The sequence below is a fragment of the Physeter macrocephalus genome, chromosome 8, assembly GCF_002837175.3.
Source record: "Physeter macrocephalus isolate SW-GA chromosome 8, ASM283717v5, whole genome shotgun sequence".
NCBI classification, from domain to species: Eukaryota; Metazoa; Chordata; class Mammalia; order Artiodactyla; family Physeteridae; genus Physeter; species Physeter macrocephalus.
The window spans coordinates 151,445,875-151,469,213 of record NC_041221.1 but is presented as its reverse complement, the minus strand read 5'-3'; the positions used below and the strand labels follow the sequence as shown (position 1 = coordinate 151,469,213).

General features: G+C 46.2%; 1 protein-coding gene across 5 annotated transcripts in view; it reads left to right on the top strand.

Annotated features, from left to right (window-relative positions):
* The window catches only part of ADAM19 (ADAM metallopeptidase domain 19), a 108,007-nt gene that overhangs the window by 22,102 nt on the left and 62,566 nt on the right, over positions 1–23,339 (top strand). For all 5 annotated transcript variants that reach the window (XM_055086872.1, XM_055086871.1, XM_024117217.3 and 2 more), the window contains exons 4-5: positions 11,220–11,298; positions 16,278–16,354. In XM_055086872.1, the coding sequence (XP_054942847.1) occupies positions 11,220–11,298; positions 16,278–16,354 (156 nt within the window). The remainder of the gene's footprint in view (positions 1–11,219; positions 11,299–16,277; positions 16,355–23,339) is intronic.

Here is a 23,339-nt window from a genome sequence, read left to right as displayed (position 1 = left end):
GAGATGCGTTGGATATGAGCTGAGGAAGTGGGTGAATTCAAAGGCCAATCTGAGGTTCCTGGCTTGAGTAAGTAGCAGGACAGTGGTACAAGTCCCCGTGTTTGTCCTAAGTTTGTGGTGGGACCTCGGATAAGCCACTTCTCAGATCTTTAGTTTTCTCATTAGTTGAAGGTAATAATCTCCAGTCATCAACTCTGGTGGTGGGGAATCCACTGATAAAATCTATGTGAAAAGTAGCATCCTATACTCTTTCTGTGACCCTAAAAGTCCTGGCAAAAGCGAAGTCTGTCGTTACCCTGGTTATCTCTGTAATTTGCACCCTTACATAGACTTCCCCCCTTATCTACAATTCTGAGCACTTGACTGATCTCCCAGGAACTGGTGAGGCCTCGCTGGGGGTCTCCCTGCCAGTTCTCAAACCAGCTTTTGTTGAAAACAATGATATCATTGAGTGGGTGGAGCTGGGCCAGGCTTTCCTGAGCCAGTTTAAGGAGAAATGGGTCTTTATGACTTCTGTACTTAATGGCTCCCTTCCAGTCCCCTCCATGGCTCCCATGTGCCCCACTGCCCCCTTTTCCTCCTCCTTTTACCCCCGAGGTTACGAGTTTGCAGGAAACTGGCGGCCCCCACGTTTTCTCCTCTTGCATGTCTCCCTGGAGAGAGGTCCAGATGGGCCAAAGGGGCTATAATGACTGCATTATATCAGGCTTGGTTTCTTTTAACAAGGCCGCCCCCCCCCCACCCCCCTTCCCAGGAAAGGAAGGACAAGTCATGGAAAGGGATTCCTTTGGAGGAAGACTGGAGTGCTACAGAAAGAGGAGATCTAAGTGTTGGGAAAGATGTCAGACCCCTTGTATTCTAGAAGCTCTTTATCTCTTATGGATGCTGGCTTTGGGGCTTGGGTAAGAATGCTAAGGTTAAACTGGCCTTTCAGTTATGTGGTGCTAGGAATATGGCTGTGGAAAAGGAGATCAGCAGTGTTGAGGATACTGAGTTCCTGATCCCTAGGCGGCCCTTTCTCCCTGTGCTCAACATACACGCACACGCACGCGCGCACATGCACACGCGCACTCATGCACAGGCAGCCCTCCTCCGAAGCTGTGTAGGCAGCTTGTTAGGGGAAATTGGAAGTTGATTGCAGCTCTGGTTTGCAGCAGTTCTAGGAAGGAAGAAAGATAGGTTGTAATATAGAGACTTGGTTTCTAGGGACCAAAGAGTAATACCTACCTTCTGTGTGGCCTGTTAGTGTTTGCAAAGTACTTTCACAGATGACTTTGGAAAGGAGGAAATAATTTTCTGTCTTCCTTTCTAAGTTCTCAGCTGGGTACCCTGTAACAAAAGACAGATTAACAAGAGAGAAACAAACAGAAGTTTATTAACATGTATACATGGGAGATACCCAGAGAAAAATGAGTGACACAGAATTGAGGCTTCTGTAGCATCTTCAACAAAGAACAATAAGTTTGTAGAGAGATGGTAGGAAAAAGGGAAGAGGTTTTAGGCTTCTAAAGGCCATAAACTGTGGGAAGGTAAATATTTGGGAAATGATAGATAAAGGCTAGTTTTTAAAGTTTGTTGTGTGGATTCCTCTGGTGCCGTCTCCAGGCTGACGGGGTCTAAAGTTGTCTCTGGTGATTAACTTTTGTCCTTCCTGGTAGAGGGAGGAGGAGGGACACCTCTGAGAATTGATGACCTGCTTTTAGGCAAATAGGAGGAGAGCAGGAAGCTTTTCTTTTATCTGCTTCTTCTCAGTTGCCTTCAGCTCAAAATGACCCTTATGCTAAAGTGGCATGTCTGGGGTGGCGTAAGCTGCCACCCTTCAGCCTCCTCTAATCTTCATGAGCGAGATGCCATGTGGAGGTCAGGAAAGCTGTGCTTGCCTCCTTCACGTCCCCCAGCACAGTGCCTGGCACATGATTGCCCTCAATAAATATTTGTGGAATGGGTGTTCCGAAGAGGCACTGCAGCTTGGCCAAGAATCCAGAGCAAATACGTGATGAATTCAAGCCAGAAGGAACTTGGTCTCCCTGAGGCCGTGTGCCCTGCAGTTTGTACCATATTATGCTGCTTAATAAGCATTCATTGATGAATTTGCATGAGCATCCTTCCTCTCTGCCTTTTGGGAGTGTCTGGATGTCCTAACTCTTGGATTATCTACTGCTGACGTTTAGGTAGCTTTAGTTCATTTAGACTGAGTTTAGAAGCAAAATATAATTCTGTGATGTTGGTAAGTTGCTTTTGCTCTTTTTCAAATTATTCATCCATAAGAATGGAATGGGGGTAAGCACTGAACAGAGAGGGTGACATATAAAGATTTTTTGTTGCAGTAGACTCTGCCATTTATTCACCAATCCCCCTTCCCTCCTAAAAAACATTATGGGAAGCGTATGAGGCAACACATAGAGTGAGGGAAAAACTGAAGAACTAGGGCTTGAAAAGGACAGGGTCTAGGAATTCATAGAGAGTCTCTTTGAAACCGAGCAGGACCCTGTGGGGCTCCTGGGCACGGAGGCCTTTTTGTTCCCCATTTCTTGTAGGCAAGACTGCCGCCTCCATGACCTTCCCTGAGTTCCAAAAGGCAGATTCGAACAGCTGCTAATCAAGGGAAGAGCAGCCAAGAAACCGCCTGAGGCAAGATTAAAGGGACCCGAGAAGCTCATCAATATTTGGAGACCTGAGATGGGATTAAGGGAGTGCAGGCCGTGTGTACACCCTAATCTTGTCAGCGACCCCACCCTTGAACCACTGTTACAAAACCCCTCATCAGATCCAGGTTGGGGACTTCTCTAGTGGGGCTGTGGTCAACAATCTGCCTGCCGATGCAGAGGACACGGGTTCGAGCCCTGCTCCAGTAAGATCCCACATGCTGCGGAGCAACTAAGCCCGAGCGCCACAACTACTGAGCCTTCGCTCTAGCGCCCACGAGCCACAACTACTGAGCCCACGTGCCTAGAGCCCGTGCTCCGCAACAAGAGAAGCCACCGCGATGAGAAGCCTGCGCACCACAACGGAAGAGTAGCCTCCACTAGCTGCAACTAGAGAAAGCCCATGCGCAGCAACGAAGACCCAAAGCAGCCAAAAAAAAAAAAAAAAAAAAAAATCCATCTGGATTGGGATACATGGTTTTCAAGTGTAGGAGCCCGCTGTGGTCCCCTTTGCCTGGCACAGCAATAACACTATTCTTTCTACTTCACCCGAAACTCTGTCTCTGAGGTTCAATTCAGCACTGGTGTGCAGAGGCTGAGATTTCAACATCATCTTCAGGCGCCACCAATGGTGTCTGTCAGCTCCAGCCATTGTTACTGGTGTCACTCATCTAGAAATTCAGTGAAATGAGACCTGATTGTCCTGACTTGTTATGACTGACTCCAGGTGGCCCCGGTCAGCATGCAGCAAGAGGGGAACATTTCTCTAAATATAAATTTGGCACTGTTTTCCCAAGAAAGTGGCAGGGCTGCTGGGCAGTGCAGGACAACGTATGTCCACTATGTTCTAGGAGGACTTTCCAGCTTCTAACCTTGACTTGTGCATTCACTGTGATTTGCCTTTAGGATGCTAAGAAACATTGGTCAAGGTTTATCAGAGTTACTGGGATATTTAATCAGAGCCTAAAAGGGTCCAAGAACCCACGTTTAGGGCAGGTTGGTTTGTGGTCTTTGCTTTTTGTTTGTTTGCTTTTATTCATGGGATAGCCCACCTACTCCCCTTTTTCTAAGCATATTTTCATAAGTCCTGTGATCTTAGAGATTTCTTTTCTTCACTTCTGTGTCTTATCCCCAAAGTTTATCTGTACAACTGAACCATTGCCTCTTGCGTTGGCCCTTCGCTTCACGTTAATCTGATAACTGTGGTGATTTACCAGAAACTTGTTGCAATCGGAAACTGGTTTGGTTGCTCATGGTAACTGGTTTCCACTTCTTTATTTTTCTCAGAAGTAGTAAACATAGTACCCCATTTCCCTGAACTGTTCTTATCCAATTCCAATAAGTGCCTATAATGGGTACTTTACAGGACACTGCAAAACAAACTCTTCTTGGGTGAGCCATTTTGAGGGCCTCTTGGGTCCCTGACAGTTAAGCATCCTGATCCCAAGAGGTCAGCCCTATTTGCACAGAGAGGTTACTCTGTCTTCGTGGAGGCAGCCAAGAGCGAGGCCTGAAGAGGATTAAATAAAGACCCTGCTGGCCAAAGGAGTAAACAGTGCTCATCCAAACATCCTTTAGTCAACAACACAAAAGCAAAACACAGGACCGGGACCTGGTTGGAAGGGTGCCAGGTCTTGTGGGGACTGGGAGAAGATGTAATGGGATGCGTTTGGTGAAAAGGAGTGTTGATTTAATGCATTGTTTGGACACTTCTTTAATAGGAGGTTAAAGACAACATGCTTCGGCTTTATGCCAGGCTTGTGGGTGGCACCATCTTGCTGTGCGGCATTGCTTCTGGAGCTGGGCCTCTAGCAGCGATGATGCTTGCTCAAGTGAGTCCTTGGAGTAGGAGGAGATCTCCTACTCTTTACATCAGGAGCAACGTTTAAAGTTCCCCCTTCCTTAAACTTTCTGTTCCCTCAAAAAGGAATGCCTCTGCCCGTGGGCCCCTTATTTGGCTTTAGGGCCATGCCTTTGGCATGTTGGTTTGTTTCCATTCCTTTGGAGTCAGAGGTGGAGTGAGCACTGCTTTGGAAATCTTGGTTCTGAGACAGCTTGAGCTGTCTCTTCTCCCCTTTTCTTTCTTGCTCTTTGAAAACAAAAGACAACAAAACACTACTTACTGAATTTGTTATTTTGTCCCAAATATGGGCAAGCACTAGCCATTACATTAGAATATCATTCTCTGCTTTTCAAAAGCTCTTCCCAATGTCTGCCTGTCCTGGGCATCACCGTTTCCAATTGATAGAAAGAGAAACTAAGGCTGAGTAGCTTGTGATGTGTATAGTATCACCTTGCTAGTTAAAAAATATGAATATAAAAATTTCTGAATATACCCAAAAGGAGAGAGACTGGTATTATGAACTCTCAGAAGCCCATTATCTTGGTTAACAATTACGAAGTTTTACCACATGTGCACATAGATAGTCCCAGAGAAAATGTTAACAATGATATTTGTAGAAAGAAATACTTTATACTTTGCAAAGATTTCTTTCACATTTGTTCATTTTATTTAGCAAATATTCATAGTCAGACACTCTCCTAACATTGTATAGCAACCCTATGAAGTAGATTCTATTATTTCCCCCATTTTATAGATGAGAAAACTGAGGCACAGAGAGACTAACCGATTTGCCCACGTTCACAGAACTTATAAACGTCATAGCTAGTATTTGAATGTATTTTCTCATTTGATCCTCTCAGTGGGGCTGTGAGATCATAATTATCACCCTGTTCATTTTCAGTCTAGGAAAAAAACAGAATTTATGTGGCTCAACTGAAAACAGTTCTCATACAAATACAGATAGTGAGCGTTTGTCAAAGTTTTGTTTAATTAATGGGGGAACCAACAAAATGATAAAACTGGTTTAAAAATTGGATAGATAAGGGAAACATATTTTCAATAGTGAAGCAGGAATGCTGAGGTAACATTGCTAAATTACATACAAAACTGGTTAATATCCTATGGGCAATAAAATCATAACCTTGAGAGTTATCTTTTCTGCTAGATGGAAATCATTTGTATCTCTTTATTAGGTTTTTACCAGTTAACATCTAATTTTACAGGGTTTTACAAGAGCTGCCCTAATGAATTGTAAATAGTCTTTCAAAGCTACATTTCCCCCCCACATGGAGTCCAAAGAACCTTAGACCTCCCAGAGCCTGTGATTTGACAGTGCTCTTGTGTGACATTGAAAGGCATTACGGTGATCTTTTGCCTCATTTCCAGGGTTTGAAATGGCAGTCATCTAGAGAGTAGTGCAGCTGGTAGTCAAACCAAACCTTTCTGAGCCTGGGACTTTCCCTCTAGGCTGTGCTGATATCATCTTTAGATTTTGAGAGGGTGCTTAGGAGGCTAGAAGTAAGAAAAAGAGTAAAAAATGTTAAAATGGATACAATGGAGAATTCCCAGAGACTGAAAAAGTATCACCTGGAAAAACTATTAAAAATATAGATTTCTGAGTCCTTCTCTAGAGAATGTAATTCTCATTGGGGCTGGGATGGGGCCTGGGATTTTATATTTTTTAATAGCATTTCCGGGTGTTGTGTTACTGGGCTGAGTCCCGTTATGACGGCATTGTAAGTATAAGTGAGAAATGAAAGAGCCTTATGTTATCACCCGCATGGATGGACAGGGTGAGGGTGAGGCTCCTCCAGAGAAAATAAGAGGGACCAGCAGGCTGTACCTCCCAAGCATCACCAGTGTATAAGTGCCTCCAGTACTCCTGAAAGAGCTAGATACGGAGCAAGACCTGGGAGAAGGAGGTGTCAGTAAAAATAGCCCCTGGGATGGGCAGAGTACTGTTTGTTTATGCTGAGCATATCTGGGTAGGGTTGCTTTTCAAGGTAGTTTGGAAATTATCACTTTGTCTTCACTGATTTGCTTATCTGAAGCAGCAGGATGGGGGCATTGGACTCAGGAAGATGTTTTGCAAATTTTAGTCCTGCGGCTTCTCTCTCCCTAGAGGGAGTTTTAGAGAAGCTTAGAGAAGCATTTGAAATTAGTCTGACAGTACATAGTCCTTAAAGGGACGGTTCTGGGTTCGAAGGCTCTGAGCCTTAGGAAAGGTGGGTCAGGGCTGTTGGAGCTGCAGTGTGTTTTGGGGGGTCTGGCTGCGTGTACAGTTACCAGGCCACCACCGGCAATTCTGTTGTCCTTCCCTGGAGAGTGACCTTATGTTTTACGTCCAATATTTGGGGGACAGCTTATTTTCCCAGTTGGGATTCAGAAGATACAAAAATTCAGAAGATTGCTTAAGGACTTTGGGGTCTGGGCAACCTGAGTTTCACCCAAGTGAGCACTGCAGTGCTGGCTGCTATTAGCATTGGGGTGATGTGTGATCTCTGCTTGCCTGTGGGCTTGTGAGCCTTGAGGGCACGGGTGGGAGGCACTTCTTCAGAAATTGCTTTTCCATCAAAGCCAGAAAAAGGAGGGGGCAGGGTGGGAAATCTTGGACAGTCCTTCTCTCTTCCTGGATGCACATCACTCACAACTCGTTTCCTGAAAATCCTAACACTCCAGTGGTGAGAGACAGCTTCCTGGAGATCTGCTGAGCCAGCCCCTTGTCAGAGAGGAGATGAGAACAAGATGTGGTTGGAGAAGGGGTGGCTGGGCTGAGCTGGGCTGCTCAGTGGCCCTGTAGCCCTGTCTCTGAGGGGATAGTGTCTTTGGTGCCGAGAGCAGCGCCAAGGCACCACCAGGGACCGGAGGCATGGATGGGCCTAGCTTGGGGCGATGGGGAGCGTGTGAAAGCAGTGTCTTGTGAATCGGTACAATTGCACAGATAGTGGTGATGGAACATGACCCTTCCTTTTGCTTTTAGAAGGAAGGATGACCCTCCTGGTCAACATCCGCAACCGCATTTGGGGAAAGGGTTGTTATTAAAAAAAAACAAAAAAACCCCCAGAAACAACCCCTGATGTCCTTACATGTCTATCCTCTTTATCTTGCCCTGTACTTTGCTTACCCCTCCGGCTCTTCTCTGCATGTGTTCACATCTAAGACCCGGGAGCCTCCTTTTTGTGGCATCACATGTTCTCAAGGCTGCTGTCATCACTGTCAAATTGTCTTTTGGACTACTGCTGGCAGTGCTTTAGTTTTATGCTTCTACCTTCTAATAGAGACAGAGCAGAGAACTGCTTAAAAAGTATGGTCTGGCCCAACAGACTTGGCTTTGAAACCCACCTCTGACACTGTGCCATGACAACTTGGACAAGTTACAGTTCCGAGGTTGCAGTGTCCTCATAGGCATGTTGTGAAGGTGAAATGCTTTCTCACTTAAAGGCATGTGAACTATTTTGATTGCAACGTTTCAGGGTTTCTTAAGCTCAGAATGATCCAGGGTGTGGTGGAGGTAGAAGGGTGATGGAGGCTTGGGTAGTGAGACACGTGGATATTTCTGAAGTTTGCCTGCTTTAAAAGTATGTTGAGAACTTGTGGTCTAGGGTGGTGGCTCTGCCCGAGAATCACTCAGAGAGTTATTACAACAACAGAACCACAGAGTTTCTGTGTGCAAGGACGTTTGCAGTGGGGCCTGGCAATCTGCATATATATATATATTTTTTTTTTTTACAATCTGCATTTTTAACTAGTTCCTAGGTGATGCTAATGCTGCTGGTCCTGAAAAGGGCAGTTAGGTGGAAGAGGCAGCAGACTGTTTCTTGTAGATTCAGCAGACAAGAATGAGGCCAGTGGGTGCCGGTTACAGAGAGGGGTAGTTTTTGGTTCAGTGTAAGAACTTTCTCTAACTATTATATGTGGTCAGAAATGGAGTGGGTGGTCTCAGGAGCTCCCTGTCACTGGAGATGTCCAGTGCCGAATGGCCATCTGGCAGATTCCTACACAAGGTAGAAGATTCATTCATTCGTTCATTTATTTATTCATCCACTTTTTCACAGAATAAACCTGCCTGGTACTAGGAGCTGGGGAGAAGCCTTGAACAAGGCAGCCGTGCTTCCTGCTCTTAGGGAGTCCATAGTCTAGTGAGTTTGGCTTAATGATTCCTGAGGTCCCTCTCAGCACTGAGGCTCTGAGAGTCCTATGATGACAGTGGCAGAACCTCAGAATAAGGAGGTGCAGAAAGATGCTTACCCTTCTGAGGATGTGTGGCCAAGAACCGACAAGAATGTGGATTCCTCTGAGGTTCAACCTGGATTGCTCTCTTTGGAGCATCTTGGTGTCACTGGATGAATATTTTCCCCCCTAAGACTCAGAAGAAGCTGAGGGTGTCTTTTCCAGGAGTGCATTACTGTGGGAAAATTCACGTCTCCCTGCTGTCATCCAGGATGGACTATTAAATTCTGAACTCCTGACTCGCCGTCCAGTATGCAGTCTGTGAAAGCAGACCAAGGAAATGGGCTGCAGGAATGAGCTCATTGTTTTTTCACCTCTCTCAAGTGACATACTGGGGAGTTAATGGCTGGGGGGGGAATTGAAAGGAGGTAGGTAAATTCCACCAGTTTTTCTGGGTTCTTCCCATCATAATCCCTGTTGAAAGCAATAATGATAATCACTAACCTTTACTGAGCTCCACTCTGAGCCAGGACTGGTTTTAAGCTCTTTTCATGCATTATGTTATTTTACTCAGATGACAACCCTGTCAAGTCAAAGGGATTTTGCAGAAGAGGAAACAAAGGTTTGGAGAGGTGAAACAACTCGCTCATGGCCATAGAGACAGTAAATGTGAGAACTGGCACTTAAACTTAGTCTCTCAGACTCCAGACCATGTTCTAAGCTCCTAGTATGCTCAACGACTCACTCATTCATTCATTCACTAATTAGTTAACACATTCTTTCACTGAGTACATGTTAAACACCAGTAGATACTGGTGAGCAAAACAGCTTGGCTTCTGTCTTCCTGGGGCTTACAGTTTATCTCGCTCAGACAAATGGGTCTCTTCCCTTCGATCCTTGACTGGTTAGATGCTAAGGAGAAAGAGAAAGGGAGACAGAATCTGGCAAGTTAGCTACTGACCCAAACTTTCCATGTGAATTGGAGTTTCTCTACACAAGCTGGGTTTTCTGTTTTGCTTTGTTTTTACATCTTCCTGTTGGGTTTCTTTTCTTCTTGTCCAAGGCAGCACGTTGAAGGGCTTGACATAGTGCAAGAGACAACCCTTGCGGCCTTTGCCTTCTGACTGCACTCTGTGGGTGGAGGGGAATCTGAGAGTCTGGAGTCCCGGAACTTAGAGCTGGAAGTGACTCCGAGAGACTCGGGAGATCCTCTTCAATGACCCTCTCTTGAGGGAAATGTCACCTCTTACAAAACCAGGGTGGTCCCTGCAGGTCCCTTTGGCTTTCTATGCTGGCCTCAGCTTGTGTCTTCTTATTTAAAAAGCAGTTTCAAATTAGATTTTCCGTTTTCAGAATAAATACATGACAATTATTCTTTAAGATCGACCAGTTTTTCAGAAATATTATACAACTTACATTGTGAACATCTTCCGTAATTCCCTGAGATTAACCACCATTAACGATGGGCATGCCCTCCTCCAGCTGTTGTTGATGCGTGCACTAGTGTGTACCGCTGTTACTTTTTCATTAAAAAGGATTTTAAAAGTACATACTTGCCTGAAATTTATTGTCTTTATCTAACTCCATTTTAGACATCTTTCCACATTAGTAGATATAGATCCACTTAATTCTTTTTTGTTAGACTCCAATTTTTAATGGTGCGTTCCATTACAAACTTTGCCTCCTGACCTCGATTTTCTTTAGATTCGTTCTGCTTGTAATGTGGCTGAGCTAGTTGAAGCATCCATTTGGCTCTTTTGTCTTTTAACTTTCAGGGAAATTCTAAAAGCCTTATTTGAGGTCACCTTGCCTTTGGTGAGGGATTCTTAACCTCAGCTGCAAGAGGTCTGTGGCAAGAGAGAAACCAATGTCCAATTTTAGGAAAGAAAAAACAATATTGGAAGGGTAACACATAGAACTACCAGGTCTCAGGAGATCTGAACCACTAGGTCTCAGAAAAGATGGGCAAAGGAAACTCCTGGAACCCATGCAGCAGGAACACAGGAGCAGATGAATAGCTCCCATTTGTTAAGTTCCTGCAGCATTACTCCTTTGGCTTGGCTCGTGCCGAGGGCCACCCTTGGCCAAGGCCAGGTAGGATACCTTGATGGACAGTCTTACCAAAACATGCAACAGAGAGGAGGGATTCCCTTAAAGAAAAGTTGGTGTGCTGATACCAAAAGTTGGTGGATACGCTGGAGAAATAATCAGTCAAGGTACACAATAGGGTCCATAGACCCTGGGAAATTTTGTGAATGTGTTTGCACATGTATTTTCCCAGGACCCTGAACAAGTTAAGATCTAAGATCACTGCTTTTGTGGTCAACTCTATCTGGTTGTAGCTGACTTAAGCGATGATCCCAAGGAACACAAAGTTCATAACAAACTTCACTCTGTTTTTCTTTTTATTCCTTGAGCCGTTCCATAGGACTGCCTAGTTCCTTCTGCGTGGAGACGCTTGGGGTGGCTTTACCAAGTTTAGTTAGAATCACTGGCTGCTGTTCCCAGGACGGTGAAGTCCATCATCTAAGGAGACAAATGCCTGTTTTTATTCTTTTCAGGCACCTTTTTGCTCCAGCCTACACAGAAACCCATTATACTCCAAGTGGCAACCCTCGAACCACCACCCTGAAATCTGAGGTAAGTTCAGGTCAATATCTATCAAGCAGCTGCCCTATCCCAGACCCACCTCTAGGAAGTGAGGAGATGCTCAGTGGAGACAGGTCCCTCCCCTGAAGGAATTGTTTCCCTGACTGAGACCCAGGGAGTGAGCAGGAGACACAAAACATGCATTTGTTGTTTCGTAAGTGTACCCTCCCCTTTGCTGGCTAAAATGGTGAAAGAAACAATATTTTAAGCAAGTTGCATCTGATTAAAGTTGATATAAATCATTGTGAAGCATACATTTTCTTTGCTTTATGTTAATTACCCACATACTCACAAAAGTTTAAGTAAGAGAAATGATTTACTGGTAATCCTGTCATCTCACCCAAACAGGTGTTTGGTTTTTTTTTGTATGGACATGTAAGGTTTTGTACTCTGCCTTTTTCATGTGGTTTTAGGATGTGAAGATTTTCTTATTTTGCTGCTATCTTCACATTGGGTATTTTTCCCCTCAAAGTTGAGTTTGGCTGTTTGCACAGAGATTTGTCATTTAAAAAATGGTGTTTCGGTTTTAGTCTTTTAGTTTGCTCCACCACACCATGTGGTCACTGGTGGACGTTTAAGGTCATGAATCATACACATTTCATGGTTTGCTAGCTTTTCCTACAGGGGACCTTTTAGAATTTGTAGGATGAGAGTGGTGGTTCTCAGCTAGGAGTGATTTTGGTTTAAATCATTTCTTTTCCTTAAATTTTTGTTAAATATGTTGGTAATGAACATAAAGCAAAGGAAATATGCTTCATGATGATTTATACCCATTTTAATCAGGTGCAATTACCCTAAAATATTCTATTTGTCTCTTTGACTGTTTTAACCAAGAAAGGAGGGGACCCTTGGCAATTTGTGGGCACAGTTTGGGTTATCATGACTGGGAGGTGGATGCTACTGGCATCTGGTGGGTAGGGATGCTGCTAATTATGCTCCAATGCACAGGCCAGTCCTCCACAGCAGAGAACTATCTGGCGTCAAATGTCAGTAGTGCCCAAGTTGAGACATTCTGGACTTGAGTGACCCTCTGAGACTCTGTGCCAAAGAGCAGGGGTGAGGAGAAGGGAAGGCAGACTCCAGCAGGAGGAGTAGTCTTTTGCCTTTGGGGCCGGATGTCTTGAGCCTTTGCGGTGTGCGGACCTGGGACGTGTGGTGTGTGGGCTCCTCTGCTTCAGTGCACCTCCCACAGCTTCCCCTGACCCTGAGATTCCCATGTGATCCAGTCTCTACAGTAGCCCTGCCGGAGTGTGCAAAAGCCTAGAAGACAATGACAGCCACTAACAGTCAGTTAGCAGCACAGATGGGTTTATCAGGTCGCCCTTGAATGAGGAGAGGGACACAGGACAGTTAGGTTTCGATGGGTCTAAGAGGTCTGTAGTAACTCGGTAGCTGAGGGGCTATGTTGGGTTGTTGGGTGTGAAGATCAGTGCTGCCTTCTTCACCAAGACCTTCCTGGGTGGCGGGGAGGGAAGGAGTGGCTGGTGCCCACGGGAGGCAAGTAGACTCTGTCTTCTCATCTCTGGGAAGGCTGGCCAGCTGTGGCTCCACACCTTCTTCAAGGCCCCTTGGTTGAAACTTCCTCCTCCCTTGAGACTTATGTTCTCTGTCTCCGGCGAGGTGGGGAAGGGACAGACATGCCTCAAAAGCCCCTCGCCATTATGACCTCACAAAGCACCCTCCTCTCGGTTTGGCTCCTGCACTTCTGTGCTGAAGAATGGGTCTCAGTGCTCGAGTTTGCCGTGAGCTCATGCTTCCTGCTACGAAAGCCCCCTCAGGGTGGCCCCCTCAGGCTGAGAAGCTGGGAAGGAATGCGATGACTTCATGGCTGTTGTGTACTTGTTCTTTGTGCACTCAGGGTTAGGCAGAGATGTTGTGAGGGCCTTTGAGAAACAGAGGACAGTGAGAGAACTTCCCCTCCCTCCCAGAGAGCCCCTCCTTCCTGAAGTTCTCGTTGACTGAAGCACAGAAGCACATCTCGCCTGAAGCATGCGATGCCTCTTTGTTTTCTTACATCCCCTGCTCCTAGGCTCTTGAAAGCCCCCACCCAGCCCCAGGGGGCTTCCAGTCAGCTTTCTTACTTGGGAGCTGAAGACTCAAAGAGAAATGGGAATGGAATAAACCACTTAGCTTCGCTTGACCCAAATGTTGTGGATCACACTCTCCTACCAAACTTGGCCAGGGATAGTGGGAGTTGTGGGAACCTTATCCAACCCATTGCTGGACCTGTGGGCTCCAGCCCCGATCTAGGTCAGATCACTGGGGGAATGGTCTGTGAGTGTGTTCCAGTAGAACGAGTTGCAGAGTTTGGGGTCTGAAGCCAGGGTTTTAGTCTTGGCTTTAACTAGCTGTGTGACCTGAAAAACCCTTTTGACCACACTGGTGTTGAGTTTCCTCACTTGAAAATTGGATATGCTAAGATCTGACTCTCAGGGCTGTGGAAGGGTAAGATGAATCACTGATTTTTATGGGAATTTATAAACATCTCTTCGAACGTCACATCTTACAGATGAGGAAATTGAGGGGAGAAGAGAAAAAGGAACGTGCCGAAGTCGAGATAACCAGTGAGAGGCAAGGCTTAGACTAGTACCTCAGTCTCCGTTGGTGCTGGAAGACAGTAGAGCTTTGACAAATTAAGTTCCATGCACTTTGCTGTGTCTGCTTTTGCTAAGAGAGACAGAGCATGGAGTCTGAAGTCAGGCTGCTGGGGTTTGAATCTCTACTTTGCCGTGTGGCCCTGTGAATGACCTAAAACCTCTCCAACTTTTAGTTCTCCCTTTTAAAAAATGAGAATAAGAGTATCTACCTCATAAGGCTGTGATCAGAATTAAAGGGAAAAAAATCATGTAAATTGTCTATCCAGGAGCAAGAGCTGGGTAGATGTTAGCTCTTACTGTTAATAACAGTAAATGGCAGGCATTATTATCACATGCGGTGATGTGTGTGACAGCCCTTTGTAAAGTGTGTTGCACTATACTCATGCCTAGAGCTGAGCAGAGGGTGGAACCAGAGAATGTAGATGAATGGGTTAGCTGTCTCCTGGGTCACATGCCTGCGTGCTGGGGACCAAGGAACAACCACAGTCAAGTGTGGGCCTGGTGCTGGACCACTCGGACTGTTGTTACGTAGGTGAATGCCAGAGATTCCTGATTGGCCCTGCTCAGGCCCAGGACGTTGGTGGGGAAAGATAAAGCTTCTGTGTCTGCAACTACACAGTTTACATCCTTCTTAAGACCGTCTTAAGAACCTGGCTCTGACCTGGAGCTTTTACCTTCTTTCTCTTCGGACCAGCTTATCTCTTTTGACCTTTTGGGAAGAAGCTTGTAGGAATGCGTCCCTTGTTATCACCTGCTGGTGTGCTGGGAACAGTCCTGGTTTGTGTCCGTCTGTCTGGTTTAGCACTTTATCACTCTCAGCAGGGTCCTGGTTTGCTTCATAAATGCTCTGGCTACCCTACTTATCAGACACTCTGCTGGCACCTCGAACTTTATTTCAAGCCACTCTTCATGATTTGTAATTATCTTTGTATGGCTTTTAAACTAATATTGGCTCTCACAAGACCATAAGTCCTACGAAGGCCGGAGCTGTGTCTGTTGCTCACTGGTGTGTCTCGGGGCCTTGTCCTGGGCCTAGCACATAGTGGTTTGTAGCCATGAGGAATCCAGCGGGCTGGGAAGACCAGATGGCCGTGAGATGCCCTGGCTAGAGAGCAGCAGCAGACCTGCAAGCGTCCATGGACACAGGGGCCAAATCAAGTCTGCTCCAGGCGTGTAGGGATTCAAGGGCGGCAGGGAGGGTGGGGGATAGCTCAGTTTCCTAGAGCTGCTATAACTAAGTGCCATCAACTTGGAGGTTTAAAACAACAGAAATGTGTTCTCTCGTAGCTCAGAAGGCTCGAAGTCCAAAATCAAGGTTATGCTCCCTCTGTCGTCTCTAGGGAAGGATCCTTCCTTGCCTCTTCCAGCTTCTAGTGGCTCCTGGCCATGCTTGGTGCTTCTTGGCTTCTGGTTTTGTCTCATTTCTGCCTCCATCTCCACATGGCCTTTCTCTTTGTGTATGTGTGTGTCTCTGTGTCCTCTCTTCTTTTTATAAGAATACTAGTTCAGTATTGCCTCATCTTAATTTAATTACATCTGCAAAGACCCTGTTCCAAATAAGATCACATTCTGAGGTTCTGGGTAGACATGAATTCTGGGGAGGGACACTGTTCAGTCCTTACGGGGGGTCAAAGATGTGAGTCTAGTGGGGAGGCAGGCTTTTGAGAAGCCAGTGTTTCCTGTGGCCAGCATCATGTCATAGAAAGAGATCTGAGGCACTTCCCTGGTGGCGCAGTGGTTAGGAATCTGCCTGCCAGTGCAGGGGACACGGGTTCGAGCCCTGCTCCGGGAAGATCCCACATGCCGTGGAGCAACTAAGCCTGTGCACCACAACTACTGAGCCCGCGCTCTAGAGCCTGCGAGCCACAACTACTGAGCCCACGTGCCACAACTACTGAAGCCCGTGGGCCTAGAGCCTGTGCTCCGCAACAAGAGAAGCCACCGCAATGAGAAGCCCACGCAATGCAACAAAGAGTAGCCCCCGCTCACCGCAACTAGAGAAAGCCCGTGTGCGGCAGTGAAGACCCAACGCAGCCAAAAATAAATAAACAAACTGTTTCTCTGGGGGAAAAAAAAAAAAAAAAAAAAGAGAGATCTGAAATCTTGGCTTCTCCAACTAGCAGTGAGACCTGTGGCAAATCTCTTTGCTCTTCTGAGCCTTAGCTTCTTCATCTTTTCAGTGAGGATGATGGCATCCACCCTGTCCCACCGCCCAGGAACATTGCGAGGGTCAAATACAATGGTGGCTTAGAAAGCTTTTTGCAGATTGTAAGCTTAGGGTAGGTATATAATCATCCCTGACTTTCACGAGACACTAATATTGCCATGCTTATCAGTATCCTGTGGTCTGACCACCCGCTTTCTCCATGCTAGGATCACTGCTTTTACCATGGGACAGTGAGGAAGGCAGAACAGTCCAGTGTCACGCTCAGCACCTGCCGGGGAATGAGGTAAGAGGCCCTGACAGTGCTGAGGGGGGGCACCTGAGACTCTCCCCAGGAATGGAATTTTTTAAGCCGAGCGGGGCTGGGCCTTGGGCAGGGACTTTGAGAAGCTGTCTATTGAGAATGTATGCAAGCCAGCTCTGAGAAGGGCTGAGCTTGGGAGGGACAAGGGAAATAATAATCCTTTGATGATGATGATGGTAAAAATAATAATGTTAATAGTAGATAACCCACAGATTCACTGGGTATTGAGCATACTCTTTCCTGAGGAGCTTGAGGTTTTATTATTATTTAGGTATGGTGAAGCCAACAGAGCAGGAGACAACTGCCATCGAAGAGACACTTTATTGTACTCAGGATCCCAGGAGGAGGGACACGCCATGCTGGGCCACAGGGCAGCACAGGGGTCAGTCAGGAGGCAGAGGTGGGAGAGAGAATGTGGCCAAGAGTCTTTATTGTGGTCTCTGTGGAAAGGAACAGGAAAGGCAGGGTAAGCAGGCTTAGGATTGGCTAGTTTGAATAATTTTGGTGGGATCTGGGGCATGGGGCTGTCCCTAGTTGCCTGGTACCTGGCCCTGGGGTGAACAGGCCCAGGGGGTGTGGGTGGCCCAGAGAGTGAGAAGCCCATTGGAAAGGCATGCTGTGCTCACTGGTGAGTTACCATCTGTAGGAATTGGTTAACCCTGGGGGTGGGAGCAAGTTCCCAGTGTCAAAGCACCAGGATATAAGAAATAAAAGACATGGTTCATACCCTTGAAATTGATGAATTTGAGCATTTTTTTCCCACTTCTCCTTTGCTCTTCTCTGGTAGAAGTGCTTATAGGCGGCAGAAAAGGAAATAGGCAGCTAGTGAAAAGAGCAGGAAGAGAAAGAAGGGAGAAGCAAGGATAATCTTCAAGACAGAAAATGAACTGAAAAGTTCCAACGAGGGGGGCATGTTGGAAAGAGAGTGACTTTATTCTCTGAGCCAGACGACCTGGCTTTGAGCGAGTAGCAGTTGACCAGAGGGGTGACCTTGGGCCTTGATGGTCTCTTTTGTAAAATGTGGATAAGGGAAATATATATCTGTCGTGTTGTGAGGATTGCACGTGCTAATAGATATCTAACGTTTAGAACTGGCCAGTATATACAAGCACTCAGTCACCTCCCAGACCCGTGCTTCCTGGGCGGGGCCCGCAGAGGGGCACCATCAGCATCACCTGGGAGCTTGTTCAAAACGTAGTATCTCAGGTCCCACCCAGACCTACTGGATTGTAACCTGTATTTTACCAAGATCCCCAGGTGATATGTGTGCACGTTATAGTTTATACCTGAGAATATGTGTTCCTTGAGAATATGAATTCTATCTCAATATCTGTTTCTCTCCTCCAGCCTACCCTGGTGCTTTGCATATAGTAGGATCTATACGTGTATGTTGAAGTAATAAAAATCATTTATTTAGACTCTTCCCACCCCCCCCTCCTTTCGGAAAAGAGATGATGATCTGAAAAACCTGTGTTCTAATTGCCTATACTAATTTCCTGGGTTTTAATTGCCTATACTATGTGGTACCTATACCCAGTGTGTTGATAAACTAGCTCTATGAAAACAAAAAGAAAAAAAAGCACTGATATGTAGCATCTGTCAGTATGCTGGTAAAAATATTCCCACCATGACCAATTCGAAGCTATCAACATGATGTTACTGAAGGCAGCATTGGGCAGATATGCACACGTTGGCCCTCATGAGCCAGTAGGAGGTGTTTCCACTGTGTACCCTTCCTCTCTCTTGATTGATTGAGCCAATGATTGTTTCTTTCATTCAGCAAATTAACACTTGGTGTCTACTCTATGCCCATGCCCTATACAGGTGGAGGGAAGACAGGCATATCAAAGTAATTTCCTGAGCCCTCAGTTTCTCATCTGTAAAGTGGGCATGGATGATAGGCATGGTAGAGAATGATAAGTGCTGTGTTAACGCTACAGCATGCAGACAGGATTATTATCATCTCATAACAGTGAAACCATGCTAAGACTCACCCAGGCTCGCATGCCAATGTGAGGCCCATCATGCTGCCGATCCCACGTGTTTGTTTATAAATCGAGCCATGTCTCATCTGTAAGGCTTCGTGGTGAGTCTGGCCAGAGGGGATTAGGCAGGAAACAAGCTTTGGCTGGGAGGCCATAACAGAGACCCCAAATTCCCTGCTCAAGTGACCTGATTGAGCCTAGCCAACTGGCCTTCCAGTGGTGTTTACAGGCCCAGCCATCTGCAGTCTGCAAGTGAACAGCATCTGTCCCAAGAAGGAGGAAAGGGAACATGCAGGTGTGACTTGCTTCTCTCTGCCTATTCCTCTGTCCTCTTGGTCTGGAGCAGTGGGGATTTGGCTTGGCCTCTTGTACATCATTCCCACAGCTGTGCTGATGGGGAAACTGGGTGAGCTGTCCATGTGTTTCTGTTTTGCACGCTTCCCTTTTATGGGGTCCACCCACCTTATTTTCCCAGCCTTCTCACTACACACCTTAAGAAACCAAGGGTGTCTGTGGGCCCGACTGATTTAAGAGCTGGAGACGCATGGAAGATGGCTCGATTCAGACTCTGGAGTAGGAGCAGCTATAGCAGCAGCAGGCTTCAAACCCATGTAACACTCAAGTCGCCCCCACTAAAGCTCATAAAGCGATGCTGCAATGGAAAATCTCCATAGCAATTGTGCTTCTCTCCTGGAAGCATGCTCTTTGTGATTGGAGAAAGTAGGTAGGATTTATACCAAGTGGCATCTTCAGGCTGATGATACAAATACAGAGGAGTCCAGCTGAGTTTCTAGATTGTTGCTGGGCATCCTCTTCTCTCCAAAGCAGTTCTTTAGGCTAATTTAATTGAAGAGGCAATACGGGATCATAGTGAAAATACATTCAAATAATACAAGAGCGTACAATGAAAGAGTACGCTTCCTGTTTCCCGAATCCCCCCTCCCCAGTGGCAGCCATTGTTACCAGTTTCTTGTGTATCCTTTCAGAAATATTCCTTCCAAAAAGGAACATGGATATGTAATGTAATGCTCTATAATCTTGTTTAGGGCCACTGTTTAGGCCACTTGTTTAGGCCACTGACCCCTTTGAGAATAGAGTGGCAGCTCTGGATATTTATAAACTACACCAACGAAAAGATGTGGCACACCATTTCCTAGGGATGTTTAGTGTCCATACTCCCCAAGCCTGTCTCCTATGAAGGACTCATCTAAATGTCCTATACAATGTCTTGCATGCACAAATGCTTTGCAAATTAACATAAAGTATAAATTTTAGGAGCAATGATTATTTGTGAAGAAATCTAGACATTACTGGGTTGAGGTGTCCTTGACTGAACCTGTGGGATTTGGCAGACACTGGGAGTGTGTGTACGTGTGTGTGTGTGCGCACGTGCGCACATGTGTGTCCAACTCACTGTCTATCAGCAGGAGAGGTATTGATTGCAGTAAAAACATTTTTTTAACCTGATTGGTCACTTTATTTGTAAAGAAAATGCTTATTGAAGATTATCATTACGTAACTAATGAGGGTGCTAAACATCCAAATAATACTGGAGCATAAAACTAAAAGAAGTGAAAATTCTTTATCCTGTCCTGCCCTTTCAATCAATCTCATTGCCCATCTGTAATCTGTTGGGGAGTATACATAATTGAAATACATAATTATGTGTATATATGATTTTTTAATCCAAGGGAGATTGGTTATAGGGTTATACATACCATTCTGTAATTTGTTTTTTTCTTTTTCCAATTTAACATTATGTCATAGACACACATAGATCTAGCTCATTCTTTTAATGGCTGTATAGTATCTTAAGTACTAATGTCTGGCAAGTTTAATTACATAGAAAGTCTTTAAAAGACATACAGTAGATCACCTGTAGTCATCTATTTGATGCATCACTCTTATAGCAGATCTGTCCTCAAAACCCTGGGGCCCATACTCACTGTGGTTATACCTTACCCCAGGTCCCTGGACTCAGACCCTGTGGGAGAGAGAGGGAGAGAGAGGATATGAAATTAAGAGTGAGCACAGGAGGATGTGTGTGAACGTTATGTGATGGCTTAGACGGAGCTCACAATTTAGAATCAAGCGACCTGAGTTTCAGATCTAGCTCCGTACCTCCCGGCTGTGTGATCTCTGAGCTTTCCTCCCCCTGTTTCATTTCATTTCCTCCTTGTCTTTGCCTTGGCCAGCTCAGCTCTCTAGATGGTGCCCACGGTGCAGGGGGCTGCTGAGTCCTGGGTGGGGGGCTGATGGTGGTGTCATGGCTCTACCCGTGACTAATGAGCCTGGATGTCAGGAGACCTGGGGTCTGCCCCCAGCTCTAACAGTAGCTCACTAGGTGACCTTGGGCAAGTTCCTACTTCTCTGGGCTTTGGTTCCTCTTATCTGAGAAAGCAGGGTAGACAAGACCATGAAAAGGACTCTTCAGTGTCAAAATTTCTGTGCTGCAAAGAGAGTGGGCAGAGTTTCCAGGAGGTGGGGCGCCTGGGACAGAAGGAGCCAGTCCATGCCTATCTGCCCTTTTGCCAAGGAGAGGCGTGGCCCTTTCCTGTTTGAATACCTGGCCTTCCTTCTGCAGAACAGATAAGAAATGCTACCTCTGTGTCAAGCATAGAGTGAGCCCTCACAGGGCAACATCAGGTTGTGTCAGGTGTAGATTCTGGAGCCAGGCAGTTCCTGGTATAAAACCTGACAGGTTGCTTCAGTTCCCTAGCATCAGTTTTCTCACCTGTAAAATGGGAGCAACAATAGTGACATCATTGGTGGATTTACATGAGGTGATGAGTGCACCTTCCTTGAGATCAGGGACTTTTTTTTGTTTTCCTATCATGCTGCATCCCCGGTGCCTAGAACTGTTCCTGGCACACAGTAGGTGCTCAATACATATGTGCTGAATGGCTACTGAATAAGATGCCTTGTACCCTGCCTTGTGTATAATACATGCTCAATGACTATTAGCTATCCTTTTTAAATATTACCCTAATTGTTAGTAAACATTGCCTCTTACTTCAGTCAACTATCATAGCAGCCCTGTGAGAGGGGAAGCTTTGTTGAGTAACTTAGCCCAAAGCTAGCACACAGGAGAGCCAGAATTTGAATCCAGGTCTGTCCCACTCCTGAGCCCATGCTCTCCACTTGTGGCTTGCCACCCCATCTCAGAGGGACCACATCACCCGTGTGACCACGTCACCTCTGTGCTGCCTTTGAAGCTCCCTGTAACTCCTTCTCACTTGCATGCAGATTTGGGGGGAAGGAAAGAAGTGTGACAGAGTGATTACCTCTTAGGGCAGCTCTGGATGTAGGCATGTAGGGTGTGTCCCCTTGGGTTCAGCTCTGAATGGACAAATTCCTAAGAAGCAGTTCTTGCCTAGTTCCTGGAAAGATGCATTTGAGCGAGTCCTGTAGTCATTCAGGGGTTAAACCTGCTGCCTGCCTGGCCTGCCCTGCCAGGGTTCCTCTGTACAATTTCATTTGTAGCAAGCTCTCAACAATGAGGAATAGGATGGAGAGCAGAACGGAGAATAGTGTGTGAGGTCCTGGCCACCCAACCTCATGGGTCCCCCTCCCGCCCACCCCGCCAGCTACGCTCTGCCAGTGCTTACATTTAGCAAATTAGATCAACTGAGACACTTAGAAGGAGAAATGACTGGTGAGTGTTCAGGGGAGGGCAGCTAGCAGGGCTTGGGACTGGTGACAGGGAAGGGCCCTTGGGAGTAGATTGTCACAAATCCCCCCACTCTCAAAGCTGGGCTTCGCTGTGACATGCTAGGGCTTGTGGCTGCTTCTCCTCCTTCCCCAGGCAGTCGGGAAGGTGGCAACTGTGACGCAGGCGTGTTACCAGCAGCCACAGCAGGGGCAGGGGAGGGGAGCGGCTGCAGAGTCCTATTGCTGGAAGGACCTTCAATGTCCTTCTGAGCTTGTGTTTCTCCAGTTATAATCTGCCCACTCCCTGGAACAGAATTGCTTAGAGCTCTGTGAAAAGACAGGCCCCTGCCAGAGGCTGGGCTCCAGGTCAAGGTTCCTGGGTGTGGCTGTGCAGGGGATTACTATGGGACTTGTTCACTTGCTCAGGCCTACAGAATCTGCACCTCCTAGGTGGGGCCTGGACATCTCCCTTTTTAATACACCCTGTAGAATATTCTAATGGATAGATCTGGGAGATTTGATCCTAAGATCTCTGACCCCTAGGTTTGGAACTCACTGATAGAGGCAGATAGCATAGAGGTTAAGGGCATGGGGTCCAGAGTCTGCCGGACCTTAAATCTTTGGCCCCAGAATACCCATGAGAGCTTGTTATTTAATCTCTCTGGGGCTCAGTTTCCTTATCTATAAAATGGGACCCATGATGGTGCTTTACAGCATTGATGTAAGAGTGAAATAAGAATGACGATTATAAGCACAGTGCCTGGCATATAGTTAACTCAAAAAATGGTGTCTAAAAATGAGAAGTAGACTGACTGCCTCTCCCAGCTGGTGTCTTACTTCAGACAGGCCAGTTGGGTAATGGCCAATCACGCCTCAGAGGAGAGTTGCTGATTCTCGTCACTTATAGCTACGCTACAGGGCTCTGGTGACAGAGGCAGTGTGAGGTCATGGTTAAGGTCTTGGGACCTAGAACCAGACTGCTTAGGTTTTTACTGCCTGTGTGAGTTTGGTCAGTTGATTAACCTCGCTGAGCCTTCGTTTTCTCGCTTGTAAAATGAGGATGATATTTGCAAGGATCATAGAAGTTGGTGTGAATAATAAAATACTCAGCACAGTGTCTGGTCCGTAGCAAAGACTCAATAATTTATAACCACCATGACTGTTGTTCACTGTGCACCAAACTTCTGTGTCATCTCTGTCCTATTTGGCCTAGAGGCTCATTCAAGTGATGCCTGGTCAGCTACACTGGAACTTTCCACCCACTGGGTGTTATCTCCACAGCCACAACCCAGTGCACACAAAGCCACCGGCTGGTTTGAGGTGAAGCCCTC